Below are 17,866 nucleotides of genomic sequence, written 5' to 3'. Positions count from 1 at the left end.
CGTGTGTAGTGCCTGCTAGGTGAGGTGTTGTATTTACGTTTGTCTCGTGCTTCATGGTTATCGGGATTCCTGTCTCTGTCATCTGTGGTGCGGGTGGTTTTGCGTGGGTGATTTTTACGGGTCATGCGTCCCTCTGGTGAGCTTTCTCTGTTACCCCTGTCGTGTTGATAATGTTTACGTGAGGTGCGTCTCTCTGGTGAGCTGTGTCTGTCATCTGCATCATGTCGGTCATGTTTGCGTGAGGTGTGTTCCTCTGGTGAGCTCTCTCTGTTACCCCTGTCGTGTTGATAATGTTTACGTGAGGTGCGTCTCTCTGGTGAGCGGTGTCTGTCATCTGCATCATGTCGGTCATGTTTGCGTGAGGTGTGTCTCTCTGGTGAGCTGTGTCTGTCATGTTTACGTGAGGTGCGTCTCTCTGGTGAGCTGTGTCTGTCATCTGCATCATGTCGGTCATGTTTGCGTGAGGTGTGTTTCTCTGGTGAGCTGTGTCTGTCATGTTTACGTGAGGTGCGTCTCTCTGGTGAGCTGTGTCTGTCATCTGCATCATGTCGGTCATGTTTGCGTGAGGTGTGTCTCTCTGGTGAGCTGTGTCTGTCATGTTTACGTGAGGTGCGTCTCCCCGGTGAGCTGTGTCTGTCATGTTTGCGTGAGGTGTGTCTCTCTGGTGAGCTGTGTCTGTCATCTGTGTCATGTTGGTCGTGTTTGTGCGAGGTGCGTTTCTCTGGTGAGCTGTCCCTGTCCTCTGCATCATGTCGGTCATACTTGCGTAGCGTGCGTCTGCCTGGTGTGCTGTTTAGGTCATGTTTCCCGTCTTGCACCAGCTCCGCCCTTTTCCGCCCTATCATTACAGTGTATCCTGATGACTTAGGGTTAATTATTTGTCTCTCTCTAACGTTGGGGTGGTCGGCCTCATGTTTTCCCGTTTGTATTACTATTTCCTCTTCTCTCTCCTCGATTTGCGAGGGTGTTACTTCATCAAAATTGCTTTGCACAGTAGCCATACTCATTGTGGGATCTGGCCCTGGGCTACGTCCACGTGGCTCGGAGTGTGGTAAATTGTTACTCCCGTATGTGTTCTGTGTATCAGCGTCTGGGTGTTTCACTGGTGCATTTAGTGCGGATTCTTTCTCTCTCATGAGGGCGTGCAGACGCTCTACCTGCACCATTAAGGACAGTTTCTCTTGTCTTTCCCTTTCAAATTTGTCCTCATTCCATAATCTTTCTCTGTCTGTCTGTGCGAGGAGATACGAGTCTACCCTCGCTATTTCTGCAATTTTTACGTCACGTTTGGCTTTGCCACATTTCATCACGTCCTTAAGTAGTTTCCTTCTATGGGCTTTAACATCTTCTGTATGGCACCCCTCCCATATATCTCTCTGCTCCGTCTGCTGGCTAGCAGTCCGTCCAGTACGTTTTAACACAAATTCCCGATATTGTTTTTCCATAGATTCCATCTCCTCCTCAGAGGTCCACTCTGTATCAGTGTTATGCGTTGGTGTGTCAACCTCAGAACGTTGTGGATCCTGCGCCATCTCTATTACGTAGTGTGGTTAATAGACTTAAGAGTGTATCTTAATTCTAACATCTCATGTGCGGCGTGAGTTACTCTAGAATTCCCCTTCAGCGCACATATAAACAATTGTATCACAGGATGCGTCAGTTCAACTCGAGCAAATAATTTCAGCCCAGCTGTCTTTGTTATACTCTGCTACTCTGGTATTTCCCTTCAGAGCGCGTGTATACCCCCGTTTATAATCACAAGGCAACGTTAGTTCACACCACTTTGATTAACACAACAGTGATTCGTTCCTGAATTCATGCACAAACTGTCTGCGAGAAATCCCGGACAAGAGCCCCCATTATGTTGTATATGTTGGGTGTGAAAATTTTGATATGTTGTATGCGTGCGTGGGTGAAATTATTATGTTGTATATGTGGGTTATGAATATTCAGTGAAAATAATAATAATCAAATGAAATTTGGCCAAATGTGTAATTATCCGGAAATATATTAATTTATGTAATTATGCACATTTAATTATGCCAATTCGAGAGGTAATCGTAGTAATTATGCGAGTGGGTGTAATTATGATAATGCAAGTCGTTATGATAACCAGACCCCGCCTCGGTGACGAGGGTGGGTTATCGATCGGAATAAGGCAATTAATCGTATGCAGTTATGCAGGTGTGGTGTAAGTATACAAGATTAACTTAGATTAACTCGGCATCGTTGTCTAGGTTCGTCTTATTCTCGCTTATCTTTAGGTCCCCGGTTCACCCCGTTATCGCTTTAACATTTATTGAGTATGTGTTAGTGTGTTTATTAAGGTCACCAAGTTCAGATCTCAACGCAGAAGCAGATCTTATGCATAGACTTCAGGAAAGAATCACACAACCACTTCTGTATTAATCAATTTATTACTAATTCAACCTTAACTATGATATAGTATGCGAACTCTCAATCCCGGAACGTCAACACGGCATCAATACAGTATCATCAATGATTGTCTGATTTCACTTGACAACGGCACATGGATCCCGCGTAACGCGATGGTTGTTAGTGAGAGAGAGTCGTTAAAACATGCAAATACTATGCTAAGAAAACCTTAACGTTAATGAATGATTATACTTGAAAGATTATACGGCGATAAAAACACAATCAAAAACAGTTATTATTCTTAAAGGCACCAATCTCAACAGATACATCGGCAGGTTATCTGACAACAGAATGGCTCGGAGTAAGGACCTGCGACGGCGCTCCTTTTCCGAAGATCGTTATCTTATACAGAGTTTACTAATTGGGGACCAGATCACCTGATAAGGATCTGGTGGGCCACCACTCCCCACGTGAGCGTTGCTCGGCGGAAGGAGGTGCCAAGAATCAATTCGTATTGATGGATCTGTTGGGAATTTATGCGATTAAGAGTACAGCCCACTAAATATTAAAGATAAAAATTACGAATACTCTTATAAATGACGGATGGCCATCACTCGGTCGTTGGGATGCCTTCACAGCCACGGACGGCTTATGGGTTCGAGTGTGTTTGAGTGGTAAGAGTGGTCTTGAATAGTCAATGTTCGGAGTCGGTTCTTTATGTCAAACAGACGCCTGGGGTTCGTGTGGTGAGGGGGCGGTGCGCGTCATACGTATTAGTCGCTCCTCTGTCACCGTGGTGAATTGGTTGGATGCCTGTTGATACGCTGTCGTAGTTCGGAACCCGGTCGGTAGGTGGCGCCCACAGCTCGCTCGCAGCGTCGTCGCCAAACCGCGATTCTCGCGGCAGCAGGGAAACCGACTCGGCAGAGGTTGGCCTGTCGCGGCCGAGTTGAGCTGTCAAGCGGGTCTTGCCCGCCTGCAGAGGAGACGGGGAGCCGCTTGAGTCGAGCCCCGAGAGCCGTCTGAACTCGGCTGAGTCCCAGAAGCTGAAGAGTCGAGCCGACCCGTTAGTCGCAGCTCGCCCTTGAGTCGACCCGCTCGGTCGAGCTGAAGATGAGTCGAGCCGACCCGCTCGGTCGAGCTCGCTCCGGAGCCGACCCGCTGGTCGAACTCGTGATGAGTTGACTCCCCTGGTCGAACTCGGCTGATGAGTCGAGCCGACCCTTCCGGTCGAGCTCGCTCATGAGTCGACCCGTTGGTCGCACTCGTGATGAGTTGACTCCCCTGGTCGAACTGGTTTCCAATGCTCAGGGTCCTTTCTTTTATGCCGAAAAATCCCTTTGGGTCCTGCCCACAAGGCGGGGTTTTCTTTTGATTTACTGTGTCAGGATTTGTCCGTGTGTAGGTGTGTTCATGTGTGTGTCCGTACGTCCGTGTGTCCTTGTGTGCATCACCCATGGTATTTTCCGTTGTCATACTCCCTCCATAAAATCCATGAGCAAACAATCAGATGTTACAAATTGCCTCGAAGTCGTCTCTCTGTCTGGGTGCACGACCTGGAGGGAGGGGCACACTCCCTCCGACCCTCACAGACGCACACAGACATGGTTAAAAAGTTTTAAATTAACATTTGTCCCTTACCATTTCCCAGTTATGATTCTGTATGTAGCCTAAGGTGTGTCGTTTCCCATCGTGGTGCTTGACCCAAGTGGAGGTGCCTCCCCGAGCACATACACACTCCCATCCCGCGCTGCGGGGATACAAAGACGGCCGGGATCTCCCTTTCTCTCCGACCCTGGGTTTAACATCGCTCTTTTATTATGTATTTTATTTCGACCTGGTGGTGATTTATCCCGCTATCCTGGCTTTTCATAAGTTTTACTTTTGTCTTTCATGCATAGGCTTATTATTATTAATTTATTTCCGATATCTTAGGTTAAGGGGTAAGTTTCTTGATCCTAGGAATTCGTATTCCTTGGTGTCTGCATGGTTATATAAGCGGAATATAGTTGACGGTGAATAGCGTTAACATTGATGTTATGTACGATATTATGTATTGTGATGTCATTAACTTAACTTGTTGGTCAGGCTTCACTGACATGAAGTTGCATTTCATAGCCTCGCAGGTTTTTGCCTCACTCTGTCTCTGCTCGCCGTTGTTGTTGCTGTCCAGCTGACGCCGTTAACTCAAGGCCTCATTAATTTCCGTCACTCCTTGTAGGTGAGGGCGGTTGAACCTTGGAGTCAGTTCTGGTTTTTGTCTGCTTGCTTTTTCTGATGTCCCCTGACCCCGGGAGTTATCATTCCTACTTTTATGGCCTGTCGAAGCCCGACTCGCTGTTGCTGGCTGGTGTGTTGTTCCCGGCTTTTTGCTTACGTTTGCAGTTCGCCGTGCTCTTAATTTCCTTCCCTCTTCAACCTTATATCGACTATTCGCTCCTGTCTGGGTGCGATTCAATTTTGACTTAGGAAGGTTCTGATTGTCATATGCTTTGGGTCGAGTTGTATTTTAAAGTATGGAAATAACATTTCATATTGACTTAATGATGGTGATGGTTCAGTAGGCGTAACTTGTGGCCTGGTTTAATTGGAGTGGGTGTGAATATCAATAACTTTAGCCTACCCTGTTGTTAAATTCTGACTTTAACGTTACTTTAATAGCAATACAGAATAATTGAGCTTTTCGACTTAACTAGGCGAACGCGAACTTTTGGTGACCTCCGCAGCCTTGTTATTCAGCTGAGTCTGCATCCCCTGATATACAACGCTCTTATTCGTCTCACTGTGGTCATCCAACCTTCTGCTCTGGGAGTGTTATTCTTAATTTCAGGTCAAAGGCCCCCTCACGTTCAGACGCGCAGGGTTGTTAATCAGCTCCCTCCCCTGTGCACACAGCGTTGCTGACCCACTTCATTTGACCACTCACCCTGGATTTAATAATTTAATTCCTTAAAACCATGCAGGATGGTTGGCTTTTTGCCTTAATTATGTCTGGCTGACTCTCCCACTGTCTCTGCCGCCTGCACGGGTGACATATGCCCGTTCATCAGGCCCCCTCCTTCCTTGAAGCAAGGTTGCAAATTCTGTCATCCTAGCCCTCCTCCAGTTCATTACTTAACAACACCTGGTTTTTGCAGCCTGCTGCTTTTTGGGGTGTTTTCATTCATTATATATCAAGTAAAAAGATAATATATAAAAATATCAAGTTTGGAAGAAGGCTTAGGATACAACACAGTTGTTTGTACGACTCGTCCTGCAGAGAGGACACGCTACAGATAAAGTTATATCGTTCCGTGTCAGTCTCTGATCCGACCCTCAACTAAACTTCGCCTGTGGGTTGCGATTTCAAGGGGCACTCTCACGAATAGTGGTTGCACCAGTTTTCCCTCAAAGGGTTGACTTTGATCTGAGCACAATCCGAACGATTGTCACTCTATGATCGTGTTTGCTGTACAGAACGATCTCGCCATCGGGACTAGTAATGCTTGGCACTCTTCCCCACGTCTGGATTGCAATACTGCGAGCACCAGCCATGGCTGGCAGCCTCAATGACGCAACAACAAAAAACTCTCCGTGACGCGTGGCTTTTGACGATGGAGAGCTCCCTATCAATTTGCCAGTCACGAGGGCAATCCCCGGAGCCGACCACTCGCAGTACTTCTTCTTCTTTCATATGGCATTGTGAAAAGCAACAGTTTTTATTTTAAATGATCGTCATGAATGAATGCAAAGGTTTCTTATCCAGTCCAATGATGTGGTTGATGCAGTGTGAATTTTAGCGATACCGCCAGGATGTGCATGGATGGAGCATTCATCGGTGATGTGCTTGATGGTTTGGACTTCTCCAGTCGTAGTTGGGTGTTTCGTTGAGCAGTGCTGATTTCTATTCTTGCATTCTTGCTTATATATATTTTCCACCTGTTCTATATATTTGGTCTGAAAAATTATAAAATGTAAAAAATTCAATGACATTTTTTAAAAACTGTAATGTTCCCGAAATTATGCTAATTTATTTAATCATGAAAATGTTGCGTGTATGCTAATTAGGTAGGTGTAATTGTATTCAGTTATGCAAGTGTATGTAATTATGCTAATGAATTCAATTATGATCATTAGCTTCTGCTTCGTTGTCTAGGGTTGTATTATCACTGGTCAACAAAAAACACGTTTTTTTCTGGCCTGGACTTTTGCAGCTGTTCTAGACTAATTTCAGGGTGCTGATTCAAAATCTGATCTCAGATTTGCTCTATCACATCTCATTTTATGCTATCGGCATACCCCATTTTCATTGATTTTACCCGAAATTAACTCTGTCACTTATGATTGCAAGTTGTTGCTAGTCAGTGACTGCTTTAGTGTTAAAATATGGTGCTGTATTTTTTGGATAGTGTTTATATCATTTTATGTAGATATCCACATTTATTTAATATTTTTCTTCTGCAGTTTTTATTGAAAATGCAATATTTGATATCTCAAAAACCTGATGTGATAGACACAAACTGATGCTAGATTTGGAAGCAGCACCCCAAAATTACCTTAAACCCGTTGGAATACCTTATGCCAGAAAAAGTGTGTTGACCAGTGAATTATCAATCAGGATAATACAATGATTCTCACTTTAACTTTTACTGATTATGCCTTAGTGTTATATCAGGTCTCAAAATTCAGATCTCTCCGCAGGATACAGTTCTTATAATTAATATTATGTATGGACTTAGAAAGGCACCACTCAGACTCTTCTGTGTTAAGCGACTTTAATCTCTAAAAAACACATAACATTCTAACATGCGAACTCTTATGCAAGGAATGCCAACACAGTACTCCTGGAGATGTCCTCATTGATCCGTACATTTAACCCTCAATAATTGTTTGTCAAACTGGGTAACAGAACAATTGGCTCATTCTTCAGAGTAAGGTGATCATACACAGCGACAGGAAAAAGTTTTTTAATTAATGTGACAATGTTCATACGAACAGTAATAAAGAAACATGTGCCTAAGCAAAGGTAGACCTCAATGAATTCATTTTTTAGATTATGCAATTAACGTAATGCCTTGGAACAATGGTGTGCGGTAGTGTGCTTGCTTGTCTAACAAATGTGCATCAATTGGCTAAGGGCTTTAATACATTCGCCGGCAAGATTATGCGATGAAAAGAAAGCTTTTAACACAATTGTATCCCTGTTTGTGTGTATTCGTTTTGGGCAGCGTTCCCCACAATTCCATCACGGGTTGGAAGCGTTAAACATTTTTTGCATCAGACTTGCAGTCTCTGTCAAAAAGGGGCGCTGTGGCCTTTAAAGTCGTGACCTGTTGTGCACGCGTGTGCTTGCTGTCACCATGTATTCCGTCCTCTCATCACGGGTTGGAAGTAAAAAATATATACAGTGAGGGCAAAAAGTATTTGATCCCCTGCTGATTTTGTACGTTTGCACACTGACAAAGAAATGATCAGTCTATAATTTTAATGGTAGGTTTATTTGAACAGTGAGAGACAGAAGAACAAAAAAATCCAGAAAAACGCATGTCAAAAATGTTATAAATTGATATAGAACTACCCAACCCACAGGTCTGCAAATACTGAATTGAGCGTTAAACTTCACATTCTTTCATTAAAGGCCTGTGACAAAGGTGAATCTACTGGGGCTTCATTGTCTCAAGCATACACATCTACCGGGTCTCCATTTGACTTTGTTTTGTCTAAGAAGTCCACCCACACCTCCACTTCCACAAACTGCTGAGAGTTGCCTTGCTCTGCCTCACAGTCAGAATTCTCCTCCTGCTTCACGTTGCCTCCATCGATGTGAAGGTCCGATTTTGGAGTTGAATCTTCATCCTCACATTTTACCTTCACATCTTCGCTCTTCACCATCACATCTTCACATTTTACCTTCACTTCTTCGCTCTTCACTATCGCCTCTTCACATTTCACCTTGATACATTTCATAGTGTCCAAGCTGGAATGTACTTCTGGTTCTTTTTTCAGGAGGGATGGGCTCATTGCAGCACTTTGACTTTCACAAGTCGATTTCAGACGACACACCTTGGGGATCTTCTGATGCCTGTATGTTCTCTGGTGTCGATGAAAATCTGATGCCCATGCAAATGCCTTCTCACAGAGAGCGCACTTGAAGGGTTTCTCCCCTGTGTGCATTCTCTGGTGTCTTTGAAGATGTGATGACTTTGCAAATGCCTTCTCACACACAGTGCACTTGAAGGATTTCTCCCCTGTGTGCGTTCTCTGGTGACTCTGAAGATGTGATGACTTTGCAAATGCCTTCTCACACACAGTGCACTTGAAGGGTTTCTCCCCTGTGTGTATTATCTGGTGTATTTTAAGAAGTGATGAATCTGAAAATGCCTTCTCACACATAGTGCACTTGAAGGGTTTTTCCCCTGTGTGCGTTCTCTGGTGTATTTTAAGATGTGATGACTCTGTAAATGCCTTCTCACACACAGTGCACTTGAAGGGTTTATCTCCTGTGTGTGTTCTTTGGTGGCTCTGAAGATGTGATGACGTTGCAAATGCGCTTCCACAGACATTGCACTTTAAGGGTTTCTCTCCTGTGTGCGTTCTCTGGTGTATTTTAAGATGTGATGACTCTGTAAATGCCTTATCACACATAGTGCACCTGAAGGGTTTCTCTCCTGTGTGTGTTCTCTTGTGGCTCTGAAGATTTGTTGACGTTGCAAATGCCTTCTCACACACAGTGCACTTGAAGGGTTTCTCTCCTGTGTGCGTTCTCTGGTGTATTTTTAAACTTGATGACTGTGAAAATGCCTTTTCACACACAGTGCACTTGAAGGGTTTCTCGCCTGTGTGCGTTCTCTGGTGTATTTTAAAACTCGATGACTGTGAAAATGCCTTCTCACACACAGTGCACCTGAAGGGTTTCTCTCCCATGTGTGTTTTTTGGTGTTTTTTAAGATTTGATGACTTTGCAAATGCCTTCTCACAAACAGTGCACTTGAAGGGGTTCTCTCCTGTGTGCATTCTCTGGTGGTCATGAAGAATTGATGATTCTGTAAAAGCCTTTTCAAACATAGTGCACCTGAAGGGTTTCTCTCCTGTGTGTGTTCTCTGGTGGTTCTGAAGATTTGATGACTTTGCAAATGCCTTCTCAGACACACTGCACTTGAAGGGTTTCTCTCCTATGTGTGTTCTTTGGTGTTTTTGAAGATATGACTTTGCAAATGCTTTATCGCACAAAAGGCACCTGAAGGGTTTCTCTCCCCTGTGTGTTATCTGGTGTCGTTTCAGAGGAGATGAACCTGAAAATACCTTTACACACAAACTGCACTTGAAAAGTTTATCTTCCGTGTGTGTTCTCTGGTGGATCTGAAGAGTTGATGACTGTGCATATGCCTTGTCACACACAGTGCACTTGAATGGTTTCTCTCCTGTGTGAGTTCTCTGGTGCTGTGTCAAACTCCCCTACGATCCTTGCTGTTTGCATGCTGGTCGCATTGTTTCCTTCTTGTACCGAGCTGCGCCGAGTCCCTTTGCTCCATCAGACCAATTCTGCTGAGGAAGAGTCAGATGAAGCGTCAGCTGCAGACAGAAAAACATATCCACACCATCTATATCAGTATCAAGGCACAGAAGAATGCATATATACACAGTCACATATGACTTGCATATCTAAACGTATTCATATATTCATGATATAGTGAAAATAATTCCCCAATTCATCACGCAGGCTGTTAAGGTACACAATGAGAGGGCCAATGGTCATAAATATGCCTGGATGCTCTAGTATCTTCAAAATGAATGTTTACCCAAAACTCAAAGCACACAATTTCAGCTGTCTAGCTATGAAAGGAATATTTAAGAAAAATTCAGCTATAATAGCAAAGTGTGTTGAAAATAATACTATTTGTATTATGCAGAAATACATAAATTAATCACTATGGGAACCTCATTTGCCAGTTAAAATATGATAATTGTTTATTACCCTACTATCTGGCAACAAAACTGACACCTTTTTACAAGGAGTCATGTTTGTATAGACCGCAATACCTGCAGTCATAATACAAACAAAAGACATAACTCTGATAATGTGCACTGTCCTTGAAGTTGATTGGTCCACACCCGAGACAGCTTTCCTTAGAGCCTAGTCTCACATGGGTTGGACCAGATGACGCAAAAAGGCACACAACTCAAAGACAATGCACCATCAGAGTATGAGAGCTCAGGGCAAGCATGGCCGACGCGTGCTACTGGTTGTGACGACACGTCGGAAAGGCGGTGGGGTGGTAACATGGAAATCCCCCCCCCGATATGGCCGACGCGTGCTACTGGTTGTGACGCCACGTCGGAAAGGCGGGGGGGTGCTAACGGGTGACTGTCATTGCATGCGTGATTCTAACGGGGGGGGGGGGGGGGGGGGGCTGTGCTGGAGCGTAAGTGGGTTAGCCAGTTTTCATGTATATTTGTTGTTAATTCCCCGTTTTCTATGCGGTTCCCTTTTACCCTCGTCGATTCTGTATATATTACGTGATTGTATTTCTTATCGGTCGCCGGTCATTTATTGATGTTGCTGGTTCGGAGGCACACCTTTTCGATGTTTCACAGTTGTGTTACAGCCGGGGACGGCTGTGTGTTTATACAGGGGGGGGGGGGTGATGTAGTGACATAGAATGGTCACTACTGTGTCGGCCTGTACGAAGGCTGGGGGCCCCAAGGGGGTGCCTGGGGGGTCACGTGGTGGAGGGATCCGGACCTTCCCAGAGGTGGGGGAAGTGAGGCGTGTCCTGGGAAGGGAGGCGTGGCCTGAAGAGAGCCAGCCATGCCGGGGCGGAGCCAGCCACGCCAAACCAGATATAAGCGTGGTGTGAACGCAGAGCGAGGCTGTTGTACTGTACTCCAAAGTGAAGACATCATCGGTCATCAAGTCCCGAGTCGTCGTCCTGGGCCAGGCAGGCCGTTGCCTGCCTGGTCCAGTCTGTGTCGTGTTCCAGAGTGTTAGTGAGTTGAGGAAGGTGGTCACCACCTTATGTACAGTGTTATATTACTTACCGTTTAATAAATAGTGTTGCCTCCAAGCTGCGTGTGTGTGCACCTAATTCGAACCCACTACACAAGTAATTTTTGTCTGTTTTTCTGTCCGTCTGTCTGTATACGAAACTTGTGACGGATTTGACTCACGAACCGTGGAGTTTTGTTTAAAAAAAGTACCCGGGTACCATGCGATAAGCCCCGTGGTGAGCCAGCGCTAATCGTATTTTGTGTCCGTCAACTTTAAAGTAGTTAAATTAACAATTTAGTATAAGAATAGGTTTTCTTATTTCTTTCTGGCAACAAAACTGGTGTTAAGAAGTTAAAACACCAAACTGAAACCTTTGCAATTAACCACATATACTTGTGGTCAAAATGCAAAAAAAACATGCTCTGATAGTATATGCATTGTCATAATAATAGGGTTGTTCCCCTTTTTTCTGGCAACAAAACTGAAACCTTTTTACAAGGAGTCATGCGTGCATTAACCACAATACTTGCAGTCAAAATGAAAACAAAAAAACACTGATAATATATGAATTGTCCTTGAAACTGATTGGTCCACACCAGAGATAGCTTTCTTTAGAGCCTCGTCTCAATTGGTGCTAGACCAGATGACGCCAAAATACGTACAGCTCAAAGACAATGCACTATCAAAGTAATGAGGGCTCGGGGTAAGCATCTACATCATTAGACCTCCTTTGCCAGTACCAAAATATAATAATAATAGGGTTGTTCTACCTTTTATTCTGGCAACAAAACTGAAACCTTTTTACAAGGATTCATATCTGCATTAACCACAATATTTGCAGTCAAAATGCTAAAAAAATCACGGATACTATATGCAATGTCCTTGAAACTGGTCTACACCAGAGACAGCTTTCTTTCGAGCCTAGTCTCAAACAGTGTTAGACCAGAGGACGCCAAAAGGCGAAGGAGGTCCCATGGTATAACAATTTAGTACTATTAATGATTATATTACTACGCTGAGCGCGCGCCAAAGCACACATCTGTGCATGCGCGAGGCCGGGGGCCCTGCATGGGACTAGGCCGTATCAGAGCACTGTTAAGTACTATATTCTTGGTTCTTTCGGTACAGTCACGTAGATAGAAAAATCTTAATAAAAAAATAAGTTAATTATAATCGAAATAGTAAAAATAAAAAGAAACACTAATGTAGGCCTGGTTCTTAATCAGAGTTAAGTGTACTGGCAGTCTATAATGTAGACTATGCTTAGGGCCAACCTAGCTCTAATCTCAGAGAGAATAAGATTGCTCCAATTTTAACTTGATAATTTAGACAAGACTCTCTTACAATGACACTTAGCATTAACAGATAAAATGTCATAACAACTGATTGGGACCATATAGATAACATGATAGTTTATTCAGCAACTTCAATGTCAAATAAATGTAAAGTTAACTTTATTGCTAAATTAAACCTCCTGTCAAAAAAGAAGCCCAAGCCACACATTAAAAAGTCAGATGTTAACAAGATTTTTATCAATCAGAGTAACAGCCCAATTTCCGACAGCCGAAAATCGGTAATAGCTAAAAGGTTGAATTTCACAGTCTCCCCTAAACACATCCCAGTGTGTGATATCATTGCCCAGGTCGACATAGCCCTCAAAGGTTTGGGACACATCCTGGCAGACATTGCAAGATCTGAAATCGCTGCAATCCTCAAAAACGCGAAGAAACCCGTTAGCAACATCAGCAAGGACGAGCGTTTTGAACTCACTCAATTAAAAAAGAGAGAAGACATTGTCATCCTCTCAGGCAACAAAGGCAATGCCACTGTCATCATGGATAGAACCACTTACAACAACAAAATTTAGGACCTTCTTAATGATGGTAGCTATACCAAAATCAATAGAGATCCCACCAACCGCCTAGCTAAGAAAACCAACAATATCATCACTAATTCGACTTCGCTAATCGAACCGACCAAGCAGCTCTCTCTAAAACCTTCGGCTGCTAGACCACCCAAAATTTATGGCCTTACAAAAATCCACAGAAGTAGGTACCCTGCTCCGTCCTATCGTCTTCACCGTTAACTCACCCACCTACAAACTGGCCCAATTTCTGTCTGAGACCCTGCTTCCTTTCACGGGCACGACCACCTCAGCTGTATTTAACTCAGCTCACTTGGTTTCACTAATCAAGGACATCTCACTGTCTCCCGATGATTTGCTTGTCAGTTTCGATGTAGACTCCCTGTTCACCAAGGTACATGTACCTGACACCATTGCAATCATTGAAGACTTGGTCCAACAGTGACTGAACCCAGATGTACCAACTTTGGTAAGGCACTGCCTTACCAACACTTACTTCACCTGGAATGGTACATTCTACAAACAAAATGAGGGTACCCCAATGGGTTCTACCTTACTACTACAGCCAGTACACACTGCTTTAGAATTAGTATAGCTACTACTACAGCCAGTACACACTGCTATAGAGTTAGCATAGCTACTGCTACAGCCATTACACGCTGCTAAAAAGTATAGTAGCTATACTAACTCTATAGCAGTGTGTACTGGCCATAATAGTAGCCATATTAAGGCTCAACCACGTCAATTCCATACACCCATCTATCAAATTCACCATGCAAGTGGAAAACGGCAAGCTACCATTCCTGGATGTTGTGATCGAGAAGAGACCTGATGGCTTGTTGGGACACTGTCTACAGGAAAGCCATCCACATGGATGCCAATCTAAAGCCTGACTCCCACCACCATCCAGCCCAGGATAATTCCCTAATCAAAACACTACACCATAGAGTCTGTTGCATCTCCGACCAGCGCCACTTAGCCAGTGAGCTGGAGCACGTACACCAAGCCCTCAGGATGAATGGATATTCTGACAGTACAATCTGCAAAGCTGTCTCCCCAGCCATGGGGAGACAACCATCTTAGGATCCAATCAAAACCATCACTTTGCCATACATAGCAGGGGTTACCAAAAATATTTCCAAAAATCTTAAACCAACACAAGATCGAGGTTTGTTTCAAAACAGTACACAAAATCCGTGATTTGATCCCATCTGTGAAGGATGTGATTCCTGACATGCAATACCCTCGTGTCTACAAATTAAGTTGTGGCTGCGGCAGCAGTTACATTGGGGAAACGAAACGACATGTCTCAGACCGTGTTCGCGAACACAAGGCAGATCTGAAACACGGTAGGGTCAATACCTCTGCCATTGTTGATCATTGTTTTAATGCTGTGGGCTCACACGAAATTGATTTTTCCAAGACGAAGGTACTCTGCAAACCCACCGGCTATCATCAAAGATGTGTTCATGTTCATGAAGCCATCCAGATATATAAACACAGACACAACTTCAACTGAGAAGATGGGTACACAATGAGCAATCATTGGAAGGACATTATAAACCAAGTAAAGTCTTAACTGACTGATGTTTCCATCCTACCTGCCTATGTGAGCTGTTATTTCCGACTCTCTGTGTGTCTCTCTCTCTCTCTGTGTCTCTCTCTCACCATGTGTACCTCGTGCTCTTAGGGATTGTTTGTTCCTATTGCCGGGCTCTCTGACAATGACATGCTAATCTTCTCATTGGCACACCCCCGGTAGCTGGGCCGTCTCACATTGACATACTAATCTCTCACATTTACATTTGTGTACAAATTCCATCTCTAGCTCCACCCACTTATCCTTGGGTTGGGCCCACCAAAATCCTATAAAAACTCTTGTTGCAGCAGCTCTTTCTCCTACGACAGCAGTCGTCCTGCTGTTTGTTTCACACCTGATGACAGTTGCTTGAGTTGCGATCGAAACGTCGTGATCTATTATTTTTTCTATTTACGTGAATTTACCGAAAGAACCAAAGAGTATGGATTCCTGCAGTCACGAAAGCTTAAAATCAAGATAAGACTATAGCAATGGTTATTAAGTTGGTTGAGTGTACTGGCAGTCTATATTGTAGACTATAGCCTGGTTCTTAACCTCGGTGAGTGTACTGTCAGTCTATAATGTAGACTGTAGCAATGGTTATTAAGCTGGGTGAGTGTACTGGCAGACTATAATGTAGACGAGCATCATTCTTAACCTCGGTAAGCGTACTGGCAGTCGATAATGTAGACTATAGCCTGGTTCCTAACCTCGGTGAGTGTACTGGCACTCTATAATGTAGGCTGTAGCCTGCTTATCAAATTTGGTGAGTGTACTGGCAGTCTATAATGTAGATTGTAGCAATGGTTATTCAGCTGAGCGAGTGTACTGGCAGTCTATAGACTTATTCTTAGTTATTAATAACCATTTCTATAGTCTACATCATAGACTGCCAGTACACTCACGAAACGTAATAACCAGGCTACAGTTTACATTAATGGTTATTTTTATTATTATTTTTATTCACGTTATTATTCACTTTATTTCTATTCTTATTTTTCTATCTACATGACTCAACGAAAGAACCAAAGATTACTATTATACAGTTAGTATAGCTACTACTACAGCCAGTACACACTTCTATAAAGTTAGTATAGATACTACTACAGCCAGTACACACTGATATCAAGTTAGAATAGCTACGACTACAGCCAGTACACACTGCTATATAGTATATCTACTACTACAGCCAGTACACACTGCTATATAGTATAGCTACGACTACAGCCAGTACACACTGCTATAGAGTTAGTATAGCTACGACTACAGCCAGTACACACTGCTATAGAGTTAGTATAGCTACACAAAGTGTAGTATAGCTACACTTTGTTGTGGGCAGGTCGCTTCTGAAAACAAGAGCGGTATAGCAGCTGAAGTGCGCTTGACCTGGTAAGATAAAAAAAAACTGTAGAAATATTTAAAAGAAACAAAGTTTCAAAGTAGTGAGCCAGATGAAGACAAATTAAACTTAAGCAGATAATTAAAGCAAATGCAATCAGGCGAGGGCAGGAGGCAAGGCCCCGCATGGGTAGGCCCCGCGTTGTAATGTTCCAACCTGGACATTGATTCCATCCTCGCTGCTACTCAATTGATATCCCTACGAGAGGAACGAGGCTCTACCTGGGTAAACAACAACAACCACCACGATGTGAACTTCTCACCTCGGATCTCAATGAGCGCGCGCGCGGATCGGCAGTTTCCTGGTGTCTCGTGACGTCAGGCGTCAGCAGGTGACATGACGTCACTAGCGGGGTTCATCACACAATCCCCTCCCCCAACAAGCAGCGGTGTAATTGAATAAATTATGTTAATGAGCCGGGCTCACGTGGGGTGATTGGGTTTGGCTGCTGAACCCGTCGCAATGAAATAGCGACGGTTTTTATGAATAAATTATGTTAATGAACCGCCAGTCAAACGCGCGGTGGAGGGGGTGGGATTGAATATCTTGGTGACATGACGTCACTAGCGGGGAACAGCTTTCCCTGGCGTCTCACGCCGACGAGTTAATGAGTGGTGACGTCACTGTGTGTGTATACACTGTGTACAAACTGTGTGTGTGTACACTGTGCGTGTACAAACTGTGTGTGTGTACCCTGTGTGTACAAACTATGTGTGTGTACACTGTGTGTGTACACTGTGTGCGTGTACACTGTGTGTGTAATCTTAATTTAGGAGCTTTCGTGACTGCAGGAATTACTATTTGGTTCTTTTTGGTTAAGTCACGTCTAAAAATAAAATAATAAATTAAAATAACATATTACGACGTTTCGATTGCAACACAAGCAATCATCATCAGGTATAAAAGAAATAGCAACACAAATCTAACTAGAAAACTATAGACAGACATACAAGCAGACAGACATCACAACGGCACACAGAGAGAAAACACACATCGGCACAAATAGAGGGGTCGTTTCTGTGACGGTCCCTTAAATATAGAGAGGGGGGGCGGGGACGGAGAGAGCGAGGGGGCAGAGAGAATTAGCATATCAATGAGTGTACGGCAACGTACTGCTGTTGCAAGTAAGATGACAATGTGGAACGGGCACGCAAAATTGAAAATTAGGAGACAGGCACACGAAAATTAAATAACCTAGCAAAATATCGAAATGTGATGTAATACAACACAGAGTGTCGGTTAACACACAATTAACGCATAGCCTGGTTAGAATTTTAAGTGTGAAAATTCCAAAGAGATGAACGTCGTAATATGTTATTTTAATTTATTATTTTATTTTTAGACGTGACTTAACCGAAAAGAACCAAAGAGTAATTCCTGCAGTCACGAAAGCTCCTAAATTAAGATTGAACCACTTCTACGGGGAAGTTTTAAGCTTATCCTTTTTCTTTCTGGCTATTTGTTCTCTCTGCCTGTGTCATCTCTTTGGAATTTTCACACTTAAAATTCTAACTTAGCAAATTTTGAAACACGTAATCAACCAGGCTATGCGTTGTGTGTTAACCGACTCTCTGTGTTGTATTACATCACATTTCGATATTTTGCTAGGTTATTTAATTTTCGTGTGCCTGTCTCCTAATTTTCAATTTTGCGTGCCCGTTCCACATTGTCATCTTACTT

At 43.6% G+C, this 17,866-nt stretch overlaps 2 protein-coding genes and 1 long non-coding RNA gene across 3 annotated transcripts in view; 1 reads left to right on the top strand and 2 right to left on the bottom strand.

Annotated features, from left to right (window-relative positions):
- Nucleotides 1–17,866, top strand: part of LOC144738160 (uncharacterized) — a 443,570-nt gene that overhangs the window by 352,806 nt on the left and 72,898 nt on the right. The window lies entirely within an intron of this gene.
- Nucleotides 7,114–17,866, bottom strand: part of LOC144738202 (uncharacterized) — a 35,839-nt gene continuing 25,086 nt past the window's right edge. Inside the window, 1 exon segment of the mRNA XM_078621209.1 lies at nucleotides 7,114–9,156. Within this exon segment, the coding sequence (XP_078477335.1) occupies nucleotides 8,032–9,156 (1,125 nt within the window). The 3' untranslated portion in view covers nucleotides 7,114–8,031.
- On the bottom strand, nucleotides 9,694–16,626 carry LOC144738208 (uncharacterized). The gene is made up of 2 exons (XR_013589177.1): nucleotides 16,449–16,626; nucleotides 9,694–9,897 (listed from the first exon to the last, which is right to left on the bottom strand). It is a non-coding gene; the product is annotated as an uncharacterized LOC144738208 (long non-coding RNA).

Source organism: Lampetra planeri, chromosome 78 (genome assembly GCF_965212315.1).
Source record: "Lampetra planeri chromosome 78, kcLamPlan1.2.h2, whole genome shotgun sequence".
NCBI lineage: Eukaryota > Metazoa > Chordata > Hyperoartia > Petromyzontiformes > Petromyzontidae > Lampetra > Lampetra planeri.
Note: the sequence above shows the minus strand (reverse complement) of the source record. Positions and strands in the feature narration are given on the sequence as shown.